This window comes from Ixodes scapularis, unplaced genomic scaffold, assembly GCF_016920785.2.
Source record: "Ixodes scapularis isolate PalLabHiFi unplaced genomic scaffold, ASM1692078v2 PGA_scaffold3__209_contigs__length_174095766, whole genome shotgun sequence".
NCBI lineage: Eukaryota > Metazoa > Arthropoda > Arachnida > Ixodida > Ixodidae > Ixodes > Ixodes scapularis.
This window is the reverse complement of record NW_024609868.1, coordinates 3,509,944-3,530,350: the sequence shown is the minus strand read 5'-3', so window position 1 is coordinate 3,530,350 and position 20,407 is coordinate 3,509,944. Positions and strand designations below refer to the sequence as shown.

Genomic DNA, 20,407 nt, shown 5'->3' with positions numbered 1-20,407 from the left:
ATCCCCACAACCCACCTTGTACCACTCCACATGGACCTGCCCAACCCCATTGGGAAACGGCATCAAACCTATCCCCCATCCTACATTCTCGTCTTGGGAGGCTGCGCTGACCAGCACAGCGCCTGACGATCAGCGACGGCTGATTGAACGGGCCAAGCGTATAGCAGAAGCCAATGGAGCCCTGGACTAAGGGCACCGCCCAAGAACGAAGCAACGACCTCACTTCTTAAATAAAGTTTTTTTCTCTCTCTCTCTCTCGGTCTTACTCGGTTGCAACAGCGTGAACGGCGCTTTACAGTGTGTATGATCAATAAGGGTAGGAAATAGCTTGTTCCAGGTTTTATAAAACAAATAAAGCATTATTATTATTTTTGCCCTCATGGGTGACCATGTCTAAAGCTTTTATGAATGGTACCGCACATTAAGTGATAGTGTAAACAGGTAATAAGTGTATGGAATTTCTAGTAAGTTGCTTTGCAAGGAAGGGATGTGCCCAATCAGTATTGTGGATGTCTATCTACCCTGTCAACAGCCTATGAAGACTGCAAGTGTGATTTCACTTTGCTTTTATCAACTATGACACAACAGGTGTTGAAAATCCTGGTGTCCACGTTCTTGTCCAATCTACACCCATGTAAATGGCGTAAACAAAGTATATGTGGCTGCCAAACCAAGTGTACAGTCCGGGACAAAAGTCTCCAGGACGCGCGAGCTGCGACTGAAACGAATTGCTCTGCCATCTGCCGGCGGGTCGCCTGGTTTCGAGATCACACAAAAGCGCATGCGCGTCCTACTGTGCCTGCAAACATATGTCTTTTCCCGCTCTTCTGCGGCGCGGCGCCTAACTTGGAATCGCACACGTGGTACCTCCTCGGAGAATGCGCTTGCAACCGACCAGAGTCTGCTACGCATTCCAAAACTGCCGATACCGCCTGCAGCATTACGCCATATTTTGCCGTGTCAGCACACCTTGGTTTATAACCAGTTGAGCTTATCGCTCAGTTGAGCTGCCGTGACTTCCTGCTTTATAGGTGCCAAGTCAGTAAGCGCGGCCGATTCCGAGTTCAGCGCCGTGCCGCAGAAGAGCGGGAAAACAGACATGTTTGCAGGCACAGTAGGACGCGCATGTGCTTTTGTGTGATCTCGAAACCAGGTGACTCGCCAGCAGATGGCAGAGCAATTTGTTTCAGTCGCAGCTTGCGCGTCCTGGAGACTTTTGTCCCCGACTGTACCTTCAGACTTTAAATGACTGATCTGCCTCTGCTGTGTATTGTCGGAGGTGTATAATGATCCTTCACTTGTTTTATTGGGTAGATGCTACAATTATCCTACTATGCAAGGGGCAACGGTGTGCACCTGGGACTGTGGCAGTCTTTACCTCCTCCCCTTGGCCTTTGCCTTCGCTTTCACCTTGGCCTTCTTCTTGTCAACCACCTCCTCGTCAACGAAGGTGACGGAGGGAGCCTCGAACTGATGCAGTTCTTTGTCATACATCTCCTCGGGCAGCGGGTTCTCCGGGTCTGGGTAGTATGTCGGGAACGGTGGCGGGTTGTCTTCTGTGTGCTTTTTCTTGCCGTGCCGCGAGTCGTAGATGTTCACGTAGGATAGGGTGGCGCCCGGAACGGCGGGACCTTGCACGAACAGCACATTCAGCTTTGTGTTGATCCTCCAGATCTTGAGACCCACCAAGAGCCTCCGCTCCTGGCCCATATGTCCGGGCATCCGCTTTCCCTTGAGGATGATGCCCCGGGGGCCTCCGATGGCCCCGAGCCGCCGGTGCGCTTTGGTAGTGCCGTGGGACTTCGGGCCGCCCTTCATCTTCCAGCGCTTCATGACCCCCTGGAAGCCGTGCCCCCGTGTCTTGCCGTACACGTTCACGTAGTCCCCCGCTCGGAAGTGCCCGGCCGACAGAGGCGTGCCGGGTTGAATAGCGGCGTCGTCGGTAATCAGGAACCGCGTCAGCTTGCGCTTGGGCATGACGCCGGACTCCTGGAACAGTCTGAGGTACGGGGCCTTGAAGAGCATCGGGTCCGCGCTGCCGGCGCCCACGACGAGGCAGCCGCGGCCCTTCGCCTTGAAGCCGAACCTGGATGAGGCATACTCTTCCGACGGGATGTAGCGGATCACGTGATTGTCCAGCACCTGCAGTAGGGTGGTGAGGATTCGCTTACCCGAGGTGGTCCACATCGGGTATATGCCGATCTTGCGGGCGATGACGCCGGTCCGAACAGAGTCCGGCGTCCACACGCCTTTCTCCCAGGGTTCATTCCTGAGAGGACTCTCGCCAGGCTGAAGGTACATCTTTTGGGCGACTTCTTTGAGGAACTCGATGTTTTCCTTCAGGAGGTGGTCCTCTCCGAAGTGCTTTCGTTTGCGCGGTGCCCACCAGTGGAACGGGTACGTCTTTCGGCGCTTGGGCGTGGTGGTCTTGTAGCGACATTGGACATTACACGCAACAGAAATGCACGGAGTGAATCTGGATGTGTTTGTGTTGATGAACCCACCTAATAGCCGAACTTGAGAGAATAATGTAGCGCAAAGAGCCATGATAACACGGAGTTCTTCCACTTGCTCCGGCGGCACATGGCCTTCAGCGCTTCAGCCCTCTTGCGGACAAACACAACGATGCTTCTTCAAAATCATAATAACAATTAGCTGTGCTTGTGACTCAGCATCTAACTAAAATACAATCATAAATATTTTTTTTTATTTTGTATTTACTTTCAAAACGCGCGCTAGATATTTGGGGAAAAATTTAGCAAGTTTAGCGGAAAGCGCATTCATAACAAGCCCGCAACCCCGGAGGCCAACACTGGTACGGAGCAGTAGCAATTTTCCATCTGAGGATGTGGAAGTTAATGCATCCTTTTAATAGTTAAGCATATTAGTTGGTCGCCCAGTTCGTTCCAAGTCGTACCCACCAGAAATAGCTGTGAGATGGCCATCAGCTTCAGAGCACTGAAGGGCTGCCTGAGCAATGTCATGGGGACCGTGAAGACCGGCAATTTTCGGTCCCATACCGGCCTGCTGACCCTGAACAGCGCAACGCCATGCAACTGCTATATAACCCTAACCCCAGGCCACAGAGCGAAGGTGAAACCCTTTATTTTTGTTCATCCCTTCGCGATACGAACTCTCTCTCCTGAACGTATCTGTGAGACGCGAGAAAAATCAACCCCACGACAGGTCCACCGCGTCTGTGGAGCTGACACGGCTCAAAAGTTCGATTAGTTCATTCATTCGTGTTTTCCCAGGTAGCAAAGGTGAACGTCCGAATTTCACTTTATTGTCCGTTGGCTTCTTGTTTAATATTGTAAGGAGAATATAAGTGGCCAATACCAGTTTTAGCGATTACTGTTCTTTCGAACTCTTCTTCGCAGGCGCTGACGAAGGAACCCGCTTCGACTCTGCACCCGACACCGTGCCCCACGCTCCAGAGCGTTTGCCGCAGTTCGAGCGTGTGCCTGCCCCAAGTTCGCACTGACGCTCCCGCGAATGACGTCGCCTTCGCGCCCGAGTTGGTCGAGTATCTCGGCTGCCCCGTGGACGTCACCAGCGGCGCCGTCCCGTCGGACCATGACCGTTTGCCTTTCCTCGAGCTGCGTGGCGAGCATGACGACGTCGGGGACGGAGCGAGCATCTCGCCCACCACCGCGGTCCTGTCGGGCTACCTGGACGCCCAGCCGTATCAGGTGGAGATCCATTGGTCCACCGCCCGCAGGGACGCGGCTTCGCAGTTCAAGTGCTGCGTCGAAACGAACCCTGAACTCGATGCTTTGACAGCAGAAGGGGTTAGCTTCAAGTTCCTGGCACGCTGAGCCAGAGGGCGTGGAAGGGTGGCGATCAAAGGGAAACCTTTGACTTCTATTCCGAGCTGCACCCGTAATCGAGTATTGCTCTCTCTGCCACCCGTTTTCCTTGCCCATTTGTATCTCTGCGGGATGCTAGTTTTGCAATGTCGAGATGGCTAGATTCGTTGCAGAAACATTTGTGCATGCAGCGTTTTGTTAGGCAATCTCAAAAATTCATTGAAAAGAATTTTGACCCTGTCCGGAAAGGGCAGAGACAGTCGAAAGCAAAATAAAAAAAAAACGGGAAGAGATAGTTTGTCCAGTGATTCGAGGGATATCTTGCTAGTCCAGGATAGAAGTATTGTGAATTATGAAATACAAAGCTTTTCTTGAAGACACTGTGTAAATGGCTGTCCACACAAGATACAATTTGCTCCAATTTTGGCCATTCAAACGTGTGTAGGTTCTCCTCCATATCCGGTCTGCTTTGGAGCGACTTTTGTTAGAGGGGACAGCGACTGTCTACTTGCATCCTCGGAAGATGCACTGCTGTTGTTCTTCCCGAAAACAAGAAAAAAGGAGACAGCAATAAGGAGGTGCCTCCCCACACGTCCAACAATTGACTGACGTCGCAAGGAAATCGTGATTTTTTGCACCCGGCAGTGTGGTTGATGTCCTCGCTGAAGTCGTACAGACATGCTGAATCAGACGCCAATATTGAAAACCAGACTCAGTTTTTTTACCGTGCACGGCACAAATTGTGTTCCTTGTGGCTGGCCTACTGCGTGCAAAAACAGTACCAAGAGAGTCAGTTCAAAGTGAAAGGTGCCACCCTTCCTGAAGGAGTGACGGATGTGGCGAAGGATATTAGTTCAGCTGCTGGTGGGTTGAGTGTAGAGATGCCGCAAACTTTGCGAATCTGAGGTTTGAAGATTGAACCAAGGGGTTCACAAAGTTCGAAACTTCAAACTTATTATATAAAACAGTTGATGATTTTTGAAGTTAAGAATTTTTGGTGCTGAGAAATACGATTGTTTTCTAACTTCCAATTTTTTGCACCATGAAATTTGACATTTTTGAACTTAACACGCTAACAGATTTCACAATTTTCAAACTTTCGAACCTGTCAAGTTCAAAAGTTTGACAAACTTCGAACTTCTTAACCAAAGGTCGACGAAGTTCAAATAAGGTTCACCCCCATAGGTTCAAGGTAGCAAATATAAATAATGCAAGATGTCAATGTGTGAAGTGGAGTTTAAATTGCACTAGAGTCTTACTTAGCTAATTGTGCCACGAACGACTCGCCTGTAAGGCACTGAATGATCATTTTGGGGTGGCCTCGACCTCACACCTCTTCCTTTCGATTTCTGCACAGAGCCTCTCCCGCACTAAACTTCATAGGTTGCCTCAAGGTAACCTGTGGGTCAACAGATCCCTGATCTGCAGGCTTGAAATTCAACCAAGGTGCTTCCCTAGGAGCCTTCCTGATAGCATTAGTTGCTTTTGAATGCAGGTCCCCCCATTTCCTTGAGTCAAGGAAAGGTGCGCACGGAGCGTGATGTTGATGCGCACAGCGAACGCTGAATCAACGCTTACTTCAGTATCGTTTGTAACCGGCTGTAGAGCGGCCAATATCTCCATTCATAGAAGTTCCAGGCAGCGGCAATATGGTTAGCCCAGTAACAACCGGTCGTGACCTGATCAGCTGTATTTTACCGGGCCGAATGGTTCCCTCATTTAGTCTAGTTTAATCAACCTTGACTTGTGTCAGGTGCTGTGCCCGTGTTCAGTGTTTTCTCCATCTTGCGGGTCATCCCGCCGAAATAAGCGCCCGGAGCAACTGAATATATTCGGGAAACCTGGATGCCTTCCTGTGCACGCGTTTTATTGCATTTAGGCGATGTTTGATGTCCTTGCTACTAGTTCGCAAATAAGTAGGAAGTATGTTCACCTGACTGGCATTGGGGTTTTTCGATAAACCGTTCAACCAGTTCAACGCTTGTTTCGTAAGTTATGGCAAATTGAGTAATACAGGTAGTACTGTCAGTACCACAGTGCTAAGGAGGGAGGAGTATATTCACGACATAAGAGAAATGGGCAACGTTGTCAATAAGATTTGTAGCACATATTGCGATTGTTTAGGTTAATTAATGAAAACTTAGTTTGAAACTGCGGAATTTGATATCCGTTCGTGAAATTAAGACTTCAAACTTAAAATTGAAGCTTTCAAACTTGTACCTCGAAAGAATTCTAAATCTTAAAACTTTTCTAACTTGAATCTTAAATAAATTTAAAATGTTTGAATTTTTCGAACGATTTGTCAAAAATCTTGAAATCTTCTAACTCAAACTTTTAGAAACCTTGACATTTTCGAATTTGAACCTCAGCGGGATTCCAAAGATGTGAAATGCTTGAATTCAAGCCTTGGCTAGGTTTAAAATTTCCAAACCTTTCGACCTCGAACTTCAGGAGGTTTGCGGCATCCCTAGTCGTGTGCATGCGTTTGACTTTTTGGCTTTAGCTCATAGTTGGCTTCCAGGTGTTATGGGTACTCAAATAGGAAGGTTGGATGAATTGAATGTTAATGGCTGTACCCTTTATAATGGACAATAGCTTGCACAACCTAGCCTGAAGACCAAATACAAAAGATTCCTGTCCCCACGCTACTAGGTTGATGTCTTTCCCCTCTGCATTTTTGTAACTCTCATCAAGCATTGTGGGATATTGCCAAAAAAAACTTTGGGAAATCTGGCAAAAAAAATTAAGTTGGTGACTCCCTCGAAAGTTGGCGAGGGAGTCGCCAACTTTCCTCTGACCAAATCATGTCGGCCTTACCCCAACACCGGACCCACTGGGAAACAGGGTTGAGACTTTGGGCCAGAGCCACGCGAGAGGGAGTCCCAATTTCCTTCTGTCCCATTTGTGCCCCAGCTGTGTTAGCTATATCTCATTCAGTTTTCCCTTTGCCGTCCCCACGTGGCCAGGTGTACTGTTTCGACGTGGACCGGCAGATGGCCGCACGGATGGTCCTGTCGGACTACGAGCGGGAGGTGCTCCAGTTCTCGGGCACGCCGGCGGCCCAGGCGGACGAGGGGCCCAGGGACCACCCCGGGAGGGCCTCCGAGGAGCAGCTCCAGAGGTTGCAGACGGCGCTCGCCGAAACCCTGCCCAAGTTCTTCACGGAGCCCCACAACTACTCCCTGTACCACAAGGGCATCGTGTTCAGGAACAACATCCGTGGCGTCACCACCCAGTGAGTGGCGTCGTGCCCTGCGGGACGCGTGGCCACGGTCCTTCGCGTTGGCCGCTTTCCAAGACGCGGGGGTTGCGCAGTTTATTCCGTGTCTCGGCCATGCGTGACCAAAACATAACTTATTCTGTATGAAGCAGTGTATAGAGGTAATGATGGCTAGCCAAAGATTGTAATGCATAATGTTACGGGAGATTACAGGGACATACTATTGCAGAAAATGTGAACCGAAACAGCTTCTTTGGCATAGCTGCCACTTTTGGAGAGCTATGCTCTGAACTAGGACTGAAATGCAAAGTTGAGGTCAGACGCTTCGGACTGTTTGACAAATTGAGAAATAATTGTGCTCGTGTGGACCACGGACACAGAAAAAGGCTGGATCGGGAGTTTTGGCTCATATTGTCCTTGGGTACAGCAATCTGAGTCGGGAAAGAACTGAGTCCAGCCAAAAATATGCGTGTAGGTTTTTGGAGAAAAAAAAAATTCAAGAAAAGAAAAAAGGTATGATTTCTATGCACGTGGAGACAAATGGAAACAAATTATCTGGTTAGTGCTGTTACTCATGCTCGGATCTGCTGATTCTGCTTTCGGGTGTTCGCATCAAAGAAGCTTTACATTTCTGTTACATGTGATGCCACCCGGTGTCACATGTAACTAACTTCTTTCATGCAGATGCGGAACTATCACCCTACTTTTTAAATTCTTTTTCCTAGAGCTGCTTGAAATTGTGTCAATTCCCCGTTCAAAATTTACCTACATCAGCAACGGCCGTGAGGAAATGGAGTGCACTCTTTCGGATGTATTTCAAATTTATTTTAAACGGTGCCCATTTTGTGTTGTGTACCGGCTGTCATAGAGTAGCATTTTCATTGTTATGGCTAACTTTAGTTGCCCCGTGTTTATATCGCATTTACGATAACTTTTATCGCAGTATCCACTCTTCGAGCGTTCATTGTTTGACCCACTTTGTAACCAAGTTTTTGGCTGGCAGACTGAGCCACTACTCAAGTTATTGAGTACAGGGTTCCTCAATTTTTCCGTCTATTGGGACATCGTACGGCAGTGGGGAAACCCCTCTCAGCATCGCCGTAATAAAGCGATGCGGATGCTCACTTATGTAGTGAACAGTAATACGCTCACAATACCTCATCACAGATGAAAAAAACCAGGAGACGCTCTTCCCACGAAGATCTCCTATTTTTTTACTTTATCAGAGCGAACGCCGGAGAGAAGCCGAAGAGGACTCTCTCCTCCTCCGACGTTCGCTTCGCTCTAGTGGAAAGTCTTTCTTTCTCAATAGAGTGGGAGGCAGCGTGATATAGACATCGGCAGGACGTGACGAGCCGGATCATTCCCGAAAGCAGTCGTCGGAGGGTGCAATCTGGACCTGTCTTTTGTGCTGAGCAGGTGCTAAGTAGATATAAGGTGCATGCTGCATCGTTCACGCAAGCCGGAGCGGCTAGAAAAGAGCTCCTCCTCGGGTGACACGGGAGAATGCTAGCCACATTCTGCTACGTTGGCCGAATGTTGCGTCGTAGTTGTGGTCCCCTGGCTGTAGTTCTGAAGCTGGCCATTATGGGCTCGACGGTTGAATCTCCTTCCTAATAGGAAGAAATTTGGCTGGTAGTGCAACGCATTGCACGGCTCGAGCCAGCCCGTGTGGCACCTCTAGAAAGGGCATGCCACCGCCTTGGTCTCCGCAGGGGCCTGCCCGGCTACGTGCAGCAGCTGGCCCTGGTGCGGATGCTGGGCCACCTGCGCTACGCCCACGTCAAGCTCGAGGTGCTCAAGATGACCGTCCACCGGGAGGACAGCACGGTGCGCATTCGCTGGCGCATCGTGGGCCTCTCGGGCCTCCGGGTGCTCTTCATGTTCTGGAAGTTCAGGATCTGGGAGTGGAAGAAGATGATGTCCCGGGAGGCTGAGTGAGTAGCGGGGCCTTCGGCCACCAGGGGCACTCCGCTCGCGATTGTACTCCCGCTCAAAACATGTCCGATCGAAACCTTCCTCGACAGCTCCACACCGACGTTAATTTATTTCAATTTACTTACACTCGGGACCCAAAGGCATTACGGAGAGGAGTGGGGCACTGAAAGACATATAAAGGGTGTTTTCTTTTAAGCTTAACAGATCTGTTCAGAAAAAGCTGCAAAAGCTACACTAATGCGGTTTGTGCGGCGAGTTGTACAACCAGGGGGACATAGCAGAAGGGTCTGATCGTAACAATCAGTCGGCTTATTAACTAAAGTGTGTTAATGAACACTTTAGTTATTGAAAATAAACATGGTTCTAATTAGAAGCTTGCCGAGTGTCCTGAAAACGACTAAATCGGTCGATATTAGGCAGACTTGGAGCACGTGGGAAGCTCGGTGGAGTGCTAAAGTTACCAGTCGTGCTGCAGGGGCAAGGCTACCAGTGTGATAACGTGCCCACACGGTTTTTCCATCTCTTATCTTAGCCCCAGCCTCGTGCCTGTTGCATGTGTGATAACTGAAAGCTACGCTTCTCCTGCGCTTAAAATATTTCTAAAAATTACCGCTTTAGTGGTTTTTGATGATGCTCAATAGGTTTCTAATTGAAACCATATGTCTATTCTCACTAATTAAAAAGTTGATGAACAGATTTTAGTGCTTTATCTTGATGATTTGCCCCTTATATTGTGCCCCCTGGCCGTATAACTTGCCTGCACAAACTGCCTCAGTGTAGCTTTCACGGCTTTTTTTTTTAAGAAATCTGTTAAGCTCTAAAGAAACACCCTGTATAAGTAAAAACAATAAAAAGGCAAAAGTGAAAAATTACTATGGAAGATTAGTTAAGAGATTATTAATTCTAAGTCTAAAATAAGTGGTGTTAGTAATTTTAACTGCGAGAAGGTGATTACAATCAATGGAGGTTTGGGCCAAGAACAAGCTGCAATGGATCTTAACTTTTAGTTGGTGATTGGTGCATTATATTTGGGATGGTTCTGTAAATAGCCCTTGTTGAAGTGTTGGATTAGGGTAATAAATCTTGTGAAACAAACATAGGCGAGGTATTTTTCTACGAAGCAAGAGACTAAGCAAGGACAGGGATGCTTTCGTAGAGCCAATGCTATACTTGGTTTCAGCTGAAGTCTAGACGCAGCCAATGCTATACTTGGTTTCAGCTGAAGTCTAGACGCAGCCAATGCTACAAGTGCGAGCATGCGGCTTTGAACAGTACTTGCACTGCATGAGAGCTCGTGGTTGGCAGGGACGCTGAAAAGCCCTGGCGCTTGTAGTATCGGCTGCGTCTGGGCTTAAGCTGAAATGAAGTATAGTTGTGCAATGATAGTTAGAAAGTATAAATGAGCAGAGCGATTTTGGATGAATTTTACTGTAGATGCGAGGGTCTCAGATTGAAGCTGCATATTCAAGTTTAGTACAAATTAAGGTTGATCTTGTCTACGGTGCTTCATTGTTTTATGTTGTCGTTTTATTTTGTGTATACTGTATGCCTTAAAATCCTTAATGTTTGCAAAATCCTGTTTTTTGCAAACTGTGAAATTCGCAAACTTCAAGTGTGTGAAAAATTGTCTAGAGATGCAAATTGTGGCCTTTAGAATTCGCAAAATTTAATGTTTGCAAATAAATAACTCTGACCTATTTGCAAAAAATTGGGGCCACAAATATAAGGGGTTTTACAATATTCTAGTAAGCGATACCTTCATGCTTGGATGGAACAGCGCGGATGAACAGTCATACTCACATGCACGCAAGAAGGAGACAGACTCGCAGCGCTTCTTGTGTGCATGTGAGTGTGACTGTTCATCCGTGCTGTTCCATCCAAGCATGAATTACCAACTTGCCCAAGCATCCACATTATCAAGATACCTTCATCTTGTCGCTTCAGTTGCCGAACGTTTTTGCTTGTGCAACTGTTTTACTTCAACCTATCTTTAATGTTGAATGAATGAAAAAAAATACCACCCTGCTTTGTTGTCAATTTCAAAAATTGCTTTTGTCTCCAGTGATGACTAGCTCCAATCTTAAAGGGGCGATGCCGCAATTTTTGTACTTTCAGTAAATACAGTGTAGACCGCATATAACGTATGTCGCGGGAGTCGCGAAAATCTGCACTATAAGCGGTACCGCGCTATAACCAAAACATCAATTTTTCAGGCCAAAATACATGCCATCAGACAACTTACCTTCGTAAAAGAATTTATTTTATGTTAGGTGTAAAATAAAGCTTAGTTTGAGGAAAGTCTTTATTTCACCAGACTAGTGCACTTCTCTCTCAAGTGTGTCACACATTTTGAAAGAAATGAGTGACTTTTGCCTGTCGCAACGTCCGTCCGCAGGTTGCGGACGGACTTTGCGAGCATTCAGGATTGCTAACCTTAATCACTTTTCTCCGGCGATGAAAACGCGTGAAAATTCGCATCCTTTATACGGTACGCGCCAGTAATACCTTCAACTTGAGCACAGGCATGAAATGCTCCAAATAAGAAATCTGGGTGATATTCGAAAACACAAATGCTTAGAAAGCACCACTGTAGTCGAAGTAAACAAACACGACGACAGGGGCGTTTCTGCCGTCTTGAGAGTGCCGCCACAACATCGCCGCACGAGTAGGTGGATCTTCCCTTCTAGTACGTGCTGGGTTATCATAGCGACACACAACGAAAATTCACAGTCAAGGATGGCGCTTTTACGCGGAACGATGAGCTTCCATCCCGCCGTCTACGTCGGCGATCACAACCGACGCCATGTTTGCGGATAGAAGCAGCCGGCCCGCGACCGGCATGCAACGCGCGCGAACACTTCTCCTCGATCTGCGATTGGTCTGTCGTTGCGGCTGTTTGTTTCCAATGCAGCTGAGGGACGCGCGCATGTGAACGACACGTGCGTGCGTCCCTCCGTCGCTATGGCAACTGAAGCCTCTCTCTTCGCTTCTCCCCGCTTCTTTGAGTAACCTCCTTGTCCCGCAAGTGCCGCTTGCGGCTCGCGCCGTTATCTAGTGTCACACAAAGAAGCGTGCTCGCAGCGCTAGTCAGTCGGTGCGCTGTTCCAAAAACCGCTCCATAACCGGTATTTCCCTTCGCGCGCCTGCATTTTAAGCGGTATGTAAATACATGGAGTTCTATGGGAGGCGAACCGGTGGTTTAAAAAAAGCCGCGTTATACCCGGTTTTGCACTGTAAGCGGTTACGTTGTAACTGGTCTATACTGTACCGCTTAGAATTATTTCTCGACATGCATTAGCTATGAAACATGCATTAGTTTCTTTTCTCCAGGCAATGGCAGTTGCGGAGAAAATTGGAGAAAAACAAACAGCGTTCACCCGCTCAACTCGCGTGTTCTGAAGCTGATTACATGCCGCCAATGTTTATCGTAGCCACGCACTGGGGTTGTCAAAGCACAGGGCACATCCTGGGCTGGACACATTGTTAAAGTTTGGCTATTCCCGTCATTGTAGTGATTGGGCACGAGCCGCTGCCCGAATGCACGTCGAGGCATTAATTGTCGCGAGCCAAAATGGAATGCTTACACAGTGCTTGTGTCCAGTGTATGAGCCGCATTTAATATTGTCACCTCGGGTATCACAAAGCATGACAACGAAATCCTGGGGATTGCGTTGTTGGCAACACTAACAGTGCGATCCTCACAACTTGGTCATTAAGTTTCGTGAAGGTGAAACTGAAAGAGAATGTCCGCTTGTATCCTTGCAATTAGAGAGCGACAAAGAAGCTTCTTGGTCAGTGGCATTGCGTGCGAGCGTCCGGCTAGTGCCAGTACTTGGGTCCCACTAATGCCAGTAAGCTTGTGTAAAGTGAGAAACGTTCGTACACAATAAAGTTGCAGAGCCCCTTTAACTAATATTAATTAATTGATCGATAGCGAAGGATATTCTTCTCTGGAATGTTTGCTGGGGCCGACGATTTCGTAGTGAGGATGGCGTAAGATGCACATTCTGGACCTGAATATGACGTTCCCCCGATCCTAGGTGGACGGACGGCTTTTCCGTGATGAAGGTCGGTGCAGATGGCCTCATTCACGAACACACCTGTGACAAGGTGAGCATACCTGATCACCCTTCTCACTTCTTCCCTGACCAGGTGACCCATTGAAAGAGCGACTTTGTTTTTTAATGTTTCCAATTGCAAGCAAGCAAAGAGCACGTGAAGGAACCTCACGCCGTTGCGGCTCTCCTTTCTTTGAAAAAAAAACGCACATTTTTGAAATTGTGCTTTTGAAGATTGAAAGGCACTAAACACTTCGTCCTGAAGTATTTTCGTGAAATAAGTCTCTTCTGTCTTGAAATATTGTCTAGGAAACAAAGTAAAATGGGTCTGCGCATGTTTTTTTGTTATTATTTCAGAATGTACAACAGTCAAACGCCTTTATAACAAAGTGTGTGGGAATGGCAAAATTTTTTGAAGTACAGGTAACTTCGTTGTAGTAGTTGAGTGCGAAAAATCGATCACATGAAACCGAATTTGTGCTATCGCATATTGATGTACCTACGCGACATGCGAGGTGTTTCAGGAAAAGTTGTAGGGCCAAATTCTAGTATAAGCGACACCAGGAATGAGGTTTTGTACATTTACAATTAACTTATAAAAAGGGGGAAACTTGGCCGATTCTGGTAGCACATCGCAGCTCGGAGCACGTGGGCAAAAACTCTCGCTGCACAATCCAAGCTTTAAGCTCATTTACCAGTTTTTACAGCGGAGCTGTTAAGGGCTAGTTTCCCCAGCATCGTGTCCCCCGCAAAGAAATGTTGACAAAAAACTCTGGACAGCTACCGCCATCTATGAGTGACGGCGGCAACCTGACAATCAGCTTGCCGGCCTTGCTCATAGATGGCGACAACCTTTCCAGCATTTCCACTCTGGTTTTCACCAGAGTGGAAAGGCTGAATTTCTCTAGGCGTTGTCCTAGATGTCGTCCTCGAAGTCGTCCTACAAGTTGTCCTTGAGGTCTTCTTAAACGTGGTCCTTGAGGTTGCCCAAGAAGTTGTCCTTGAGGTTGTCCTAGACGTCGTCCTTGAGGTCGTCCTTGATGTCGTTCTCAAGGTTGTCCTCAAGGTCATTCTTAAGGTCGCCCTAGACGTTGTCTTCAAGGTCGTCCCAGAAGTCGTCCTTGAGGTCGTCCTAGACAATTTTCTTCGAAATCGCTCTAGAAGTCGTTCTTGAGGTCGTCCTGGACGTTTTCTTCGAAATCGCCCTAGAAGTCATTCTTGAGGTCGTCCTAGACGTCGTCTTTGAGGTCGTCCTAGGCGTCGTCCTTGAGGTCGTCTAGATGTCATCCTCTGGGTGGCGTCCTCGAGGCCGTCTTAGAAGTTGTCCTTGAGGTCGTCCAAGAAGTCGTCCTTGAGGTCGTCTGACCATAGTACAGCTTGGCTGGTCTTCCTTCTTTACCAGAGTGGAAAGACTTAAAATTTTTTTCTAACAATGAAAGTTGTTCCGGCACACGTTCGTATCCTCACTTTTGCATGATGCAGTTTAAAGACACCAGGCGAGAGGTCGCACTGATCATACCGCCACTGGCAAGGTTTGTCATTTACAGCCGAGACACTGGGCGCTCCTTGCCGTGGACTAATTTCCCACTGTCCAGACTTCCACGCAACTAACTTAACTGACTTACCAAAATATGAATCACAACAATCACTAAACCACAGACATTGACCCTTGATCATGCAGTGAACGAGAGGCATTCGCCGGAAGTAAATTTGGCCTTTTCTAAATCGGGCGACGCGTCAATCGGAGGAGGCTCTCGAAACGGCCGTGTTGCTCTCGTAGGAGCGGGTGCAGTGCCACTACCTCTGCAGCACAGCAGAATCGGCCAGGCTTTTGGCACGCAACAGCCGCAGTGCGCGGCACATCGAGAAGCGAGGATGGGGAGGGGCGGCTCCACCGAGCCAACTGAGCTCCCCGACCTTTTTTCTCATCTGTCCGGCACAAGAGGGATGCTTGTTTTTCTGTGCGAATCTACTATATTCGCTTAGGTTGTTAGATTTTGGCATCGCAGGCAGAGTCGCAGATAACATTTTCTTGATGTTGTATGATCGCTTAAAGGCGGAACAATTTGGGCCTTGGATCCTGATGAGGATTGGTGCTTCGGTCAAACAAATGCCGAAGCAGTTTAAAAAGGTTGGCTGCCCATGAAAATACTTTTATATATATATATAGGTACTCTTGTTTGCACGGGTCCTTTCAAATGCGCCGACATGCACGTGAAATAAGAAAACGAGTGTGCGTATTGCCCAAATGGAGTGTTGAAAAAAAATACTCGTCTTGGAGTGGGGCGGTGCATATTTAGGGTTCTTCATGTTCGGGTTTTATATGGGTGGGGGGGGGGGGGGGGGGGGGGCTAAAAATTGGGAACTTTGCTCCAAACTGGTAATCGGGGGAGAATCGGGTTTTTAAGTTATATTTAGAAAGATATATAGATCTAATTAACAATAAAAATCATTCATCTCTTAATTTATATTTTATTTTTTCATATTCAAGCTGTTAGAGTATACAAGATAGCATTGCACATGGTTAAGAGCTCACTTGGGCTTTTTGATTTTTCATAATCCTCGTTGATTACAAAATCTTCTGCATGCTCCGTATCCATCCTAGTCCAGTCTACTTTTTGGAGATACCTGAATTAAGACAACATTCTCTCAACATCACAGCTTATGCGTGCATTTGCAGTGCACAACAATGACTTCAGTTTGACAAGAACAAAATATCTTCTGTTTCCTTTGAAACAAACTTGTGAGAGTAGTTTCTCATCCTTCTCTTATTTTTGTTTTGCTAGTTGAAACTGAAATAAAGGAAAGGCAAAGGATACCTCCCAATAAAAGCAACATTTTTGTGCTCTATTTATGTCACTGCTGTTCACTGAAGCAAACATAATCTAGCTATGTTTCCGAGATCTGGAGCTAGCACATGTGTTCCCGCTAACCCTTTGCTTCCTATAAAATATTTTGCAAAATTGTGAAAAAATCATGTTTAATCTGATTTTTAAAAAATATGTTCCGGGTGCAAATATTGGGAAAATATCGCAATTTACCTGAAGACGAAGGACCGTACGTGTACTCAATCAATGGCATAAGCGAAAACGAACGAAAGTATTTATGCACGAGCTGGGTAGCACCTCGTCCGCTGCGCCGCTTCTGCCGTTGCCACGCCGCACATTCTGGGTTTTGGGTCCAAATAATTTGTTAGCGTGCAACCTTGTGTTTAGATGGCGCTACATGACTACGTTGCTGCATACAGGTTCTCTACGCAGCGAAGCAACAGTCACATAGTGTCACATAGAAAACAACAGTACACACTAACAAATTCTTTGGGCCCAAAGCTGAGAATGTGCAGCGCGGCAACGGTGGAGGGGCGCTGCGAAGGTGGCGCAGCGCAGCAGTGGTGTCAATCATAGCCACCTATGTGGCTATGATTGACACCACTGTCATAGCCACCCATATTTCTGTTCTCTATGCTTTTTTTCTATGCTACTTTTCATAAAGAAAAGTCATAATACCGATTAGTTTTGCTTTGTGGTGCTGTGCAATTGCTTCGTTAAACAGGAATATTTGGAATTTGTTGTAGTGGTCAGAGAAACACATAGGACAGTGGTTCTCAAATACGGGTCCGCAAAAGCATTCTAGGGGTCCACGAAGCCCTGCCTCATCAGTCAAGCCCGGCAATAAAAGTTGTCTGTTTTCAGGTCGAGAAGAAATGTTTCAGTTTTCGGACGCGTGTGTATGGAAATATGAGAGGCCTGCTGCACACTATCCCTTAGTTGTATCCATTTATTAAATCATTATTATATTTAACCTATACCTTTCTCCTCTCGTCCCCGCGAAGGGGTCCTCTATCATCTCCGCCGATCGACGAGGGGTCTGCGAAACACCGATGGTTGAGAACCACTGACAGAAGATTGGCAAGGACTTTGCTTTACTTCGTTAAACGACCATTTTTGTAGTAGAGGCATTCGTTATAAAGGCATTTGACTGTATTTACACACTTTGCTATTTTATGGAAGCCATATCTCTACTTGCACATATCCCATCTTCATTATTATTTTTTTTTGTTCCCTGGTAGGTGTATGTGCAAGGTATGCAATAAGGGGTATAAATATGTTAAATATGTTACCAGACTTTCTTCAGATGCCTTCTATTTCTGCTTGCAATAAATAGTTTTGAAAGTAAACAATTCAAAAGTGTTGTAGACAAACACGCGGCTCCGACATCGCAGCTCTGCAATGGCGCTGTTGTCGCCATGGCGCATGCGCAGAAGCTTCACCTCTCACGAATCTGGTTTCTGCGCATGTGCAGTGCCCACACCTGTTGTGGACAAATGTGGGCTTGTTTGGAAACAGTGTGTCGGTCTATAAGGAACCTATAGATCATCCTTGAGCTTTCATTTATACCTTATTGGACTCTACAGACTTTTCAGTTTACTGCGCTATGTTTATTTTCTAATTTCAGTATTTCAGTTTGTCTCAATCCTTCCCATAACCCTTGCAAATAAAACTTTGAATAGTAACAAAAATAATTAAGCTACATCAAAACCAAGTAGGTGCATATTTGCAGTCAGATTGTAAAGGCAAGTTAGCTGTGTAAATATCACTTGAACTGGATTGCAAGTTATATCTAAAAAAAAAAAGCTCTAGGCAATTTTTTGAGCTACCCCAACTAACTATATTTTCTGCAATCGCCGGCTCCTGCCCTTGTTTGTATGCTATTTAGTATCGCAACATTCAGAATACATAGTTATTGTGAAATCTGCAAGTGAAAATGATGCCAAAACCAACATTCAAATACACCCGCACTTTTCAGTGCCGTGACGTCAGGAAGGCAGGCTTGCAGGTCGAGCGGGCAGTCTAAAAATAAACTATGCTGAGCATAGTTCTCGAAACATATGCTTGGCATATGTTTCGTAGTTCTGTTTGCCACATGTTAGAGCAAAATTTCAAATCTTGATCCATGTAGTAGTCGTCGTTTAATTTCTGCTTCTTGACAATATTGCTTTTGGTACAGGCAGGTTATCGGGCAGGGGGAAGCACCTTGTAGTTATTTTTAATGCTTCCGCAACAAAGTGAATTAAGAGAATATGGAAGGGACATGACCATTGAGTGAAATTAGCAGTATAGTTAGTGTCATGGTGCCCAGAACATGTCTCCAACTGGTGTGTTTACTGCGTCCTAAAAAGTGGTCACTCGGTTTCGTCCTGATGTCGTCGTACAAGCGTCACGCTGGCGCTGGTCATGACCCTGGCGGTGTCCCAGCAGGGGTGGCGGTTGTGGTAGACCTCCGTTCTGCTGCAGGTTGTTCTACAGCTTTGGTAGCCAGGAGTTAAGACGCCGTGACGACGGCGTCTCAACTCTTGATTTTTGCCGGAACTTTAGGGACCAAACGGCAGGATCTCGACATCCGACAGGACATGTCGGCTCTTGCGACGTCATTTCCTACCGGACCACTTTTGATGCACGGGCGGGATAAGACGCCGAACACACCAGTCGAAGACTTATTCCAGCCATCATATTACTATGCCTGAATCGGGGCAGCATTTGTGGAGGTATTTTTTGCCTTATATCGCGGACGACATACGATACAAACCCTCGCTGCCTGACGAAGGGTCCAATGCATCTATCTCTCTTTCTCGCCGACGAAAACAGATCATGCCGGACGACGACCTCGAGAAGGTCCTCAAGCCTTCCAACGTGGCCGTAAAGCTGGCCCTGCTACTCGGCCTGACGCCGCAGTCCATCAGCTTCGGATCTTCGGCCATGGCTTCGAGCGAGGACGGCCTCCTCTAGTGGCAGACGGCGGCGGCTAGTCACGACACACGCATACGTCCTCCAGCAAACTTAGGGCCCTCCCCCTTCTAGGCTGTGTACATACGTCGAAGGAGTCTGCAAGTGCAAGGACCTGGACGAAAGCCCCGGAACCGAAGTTGGCGAGTCACGGTACCGGCTTCCTCGGTTGGCACCCGCTTCCACCGGCTCGTTTCGCCGTCGTACCGCCGCTCTTGGTGGGTGGTGCAGGAAGCTCGAGAAGGCGGCTCTCAACGGCGTGGTTTCCGCGCAAAAACCCCCGCAGTTTTTTTTAAAGGTTCACTTTGTGCCGGAGAGTTCCGCGAGGTGGCACGAGACTTGCCATCAGTTCAGAATGGTGCAGTGGCTAATGTAAACAAAACATTTTTTTCAAAATGGTATTGCCTGCAGGAAAATGGTAGAGTTTGGTCTAAATAGACTTATTTCTAATTGCCCACGCATCAAAGAGAATGTTGGGAACGTCGGTCTATGCACCACACGCGTTCGCCTTCCCCGTATAAAAGATTCGAAGTAAATGACCGAAATAAGGCACCGACGAAGTGCGTGCAACATGTCATTTGTTTTAAGCTCTTGAACAGTTACTGCTGCGCACGGCAGCACATGCGGCGCGTGTAACTACACCCGCAGCATGCTTCTTGGTAGTTGGGGCAATTTAGCAAAAGGTCTACGTATTTAGCCACTTGTAGTATGTATATACTATACAAAACAAAATTGGGGCGGGAATGCGAGAGATGAAATGACTAGTTTTCCACGAGCAAGAAATGTCGGTGTGGATTAGAACAGTTGCGCGTTTCTGCACCTTGTTTAACATTTGTTGCTGGCAGAGGGAAGTTCTTTTGTTTTCGGGCTGTAAATTAACTTTTTCTTTCCAAAGGTCTACCAAACTGAATTTACTTTGCTCGATTGGCAGCAGTTGGCTTGCTCTAGCCGAGCGTAACCTTTTGAAACTGGTGAAGGGCCCAATCGTAGATTGGGTAGAGCAGATGTACATAGAATTGCTAAAGCGGCAAAAATTAAAGTTTGCTCGTTAAATGCGCAGAAAGCGGTTTACATTCTTTTGGCTCGAAGTTGACAATTTCATTTCTAGGCTGCGATGCTTTTGATAGATGTTCTCAAAGAAAGGTTAGGTAATATGCGAGGACAACTGACGACGCTCTTCATCAAATAATTGTGTATGTCAAAGGATTAAGCTGATGTCATACATGGGTCGGAGCTCAGTTGGGAAGGCTACACGTGTGTGCGCCGGATGTTTAACAATCCCCAGAACATGTCGGCAATTGCTTCTTAAGCCGGTATGTAGCATCCTTCCCCAAATATATGAACCTAACATATTGCTCCAAGCACATTACTAAAGTTTGCAAAAACCTGGCAATATTCGGCGATTTCGATATGCAGTGTTTCCGTGAGCCATTAGAGAACGTCTGGCAAGCAGTGGCACCTGCATTGGTCAACGTGAAACTATGTACACCTGAAACTGAAGCCTGCACACTTACTTAGAAGCCAGATGAATTGAAAGCTTGCATTTGTACGACCTTGTTCCAACCTTTTATAAAAAGTTTACGACAATAAAGATTGCTG

The 20,407-nt window shown here is 47.0% G+C and overlaps 2 protein-coding genes across 2 annotated transcripts; one reads left to right on the top strand and one right to left on the bottom strand.

Moving 5' to 3' along the window:
• Positions 1–1,287: 1,287 nt before the first annotated feature.
• On the bottom strand, positions 1,288–2,609 carry LOC8040065 (39S ribosomal protein L3, mitochondrial). The gene has a single exon (XM_002413908.5). It carries the CDS (start codon positions 2,545–2,547, stop codon positions 1,375–1,377), a length of 1,173 nt encoding a protein of 390 aa, XP_002413953.3. The 5' UTR covers positions 2,548–2,609; the 3' UTR covers positions 1,288–1,374.
• Positions 2,610–2,769: 160 nt separating this feature from the next.
• Positions 2,770–20,395, top strand: LOC115324441. Its single transcript, XM_029985075.4, has 6 exons — positions 2,770–3,093; positions 3,381–3,692; positions 6,776–7,044; positions 8,745–8,966; positions 13,008–13,077; positions 18,671–20,395. The coding sequence occupies exons 1-6, from the start codon at positions 2,938–2,940 to the stop codon at positions 18,809–18,811; spliced, it is 1,170 nt and encodes a 389-aa protein (XP_029840935.2). The 5' UTR covers positions 2,770–2,937; the 3' UTR covers positions 18,812–20,395.
• The last annotated feature ends 12 nt before the right edge of the window (positions 20,396–20,407 follow it).

What these genes read in the sequence shown, in the direction of transcription:
- LOC8040065 (XM_002413908.5), bottom strand. Translation starts at nt 2,547, where the DNA reads ATGGCTCTTTGCGCTACATTATTCTCTCAAGTTCGGCTATTAGGTGGG.
- LOC115324441 (XM_029985075.4), top strand. Translation starts at nt 2,938, where the DNA reads ATGGCCATCAGCTTCAGAGCACTGAAGGGCTGCCTGAGCAATGTCATG. An exon ending in CCCCAGGCCACAGAGCGAAG is followed by an intron (nt 3,094 to 3,380) that starts GTGAAACCCTTT and finishes TCTTCTTCGCAG; the next exon opens with GCGCTGACGAAGGAACCCGC. An exon ending in TGGACGCCCAGCCGTATCAG is followed by an intron (nt 3,693 to 6,775) that starts GTGGAGATCCAT and finishes CCACGTGGCCAG; the next exon opens with GTGTACTGTTTCGACGTGGA.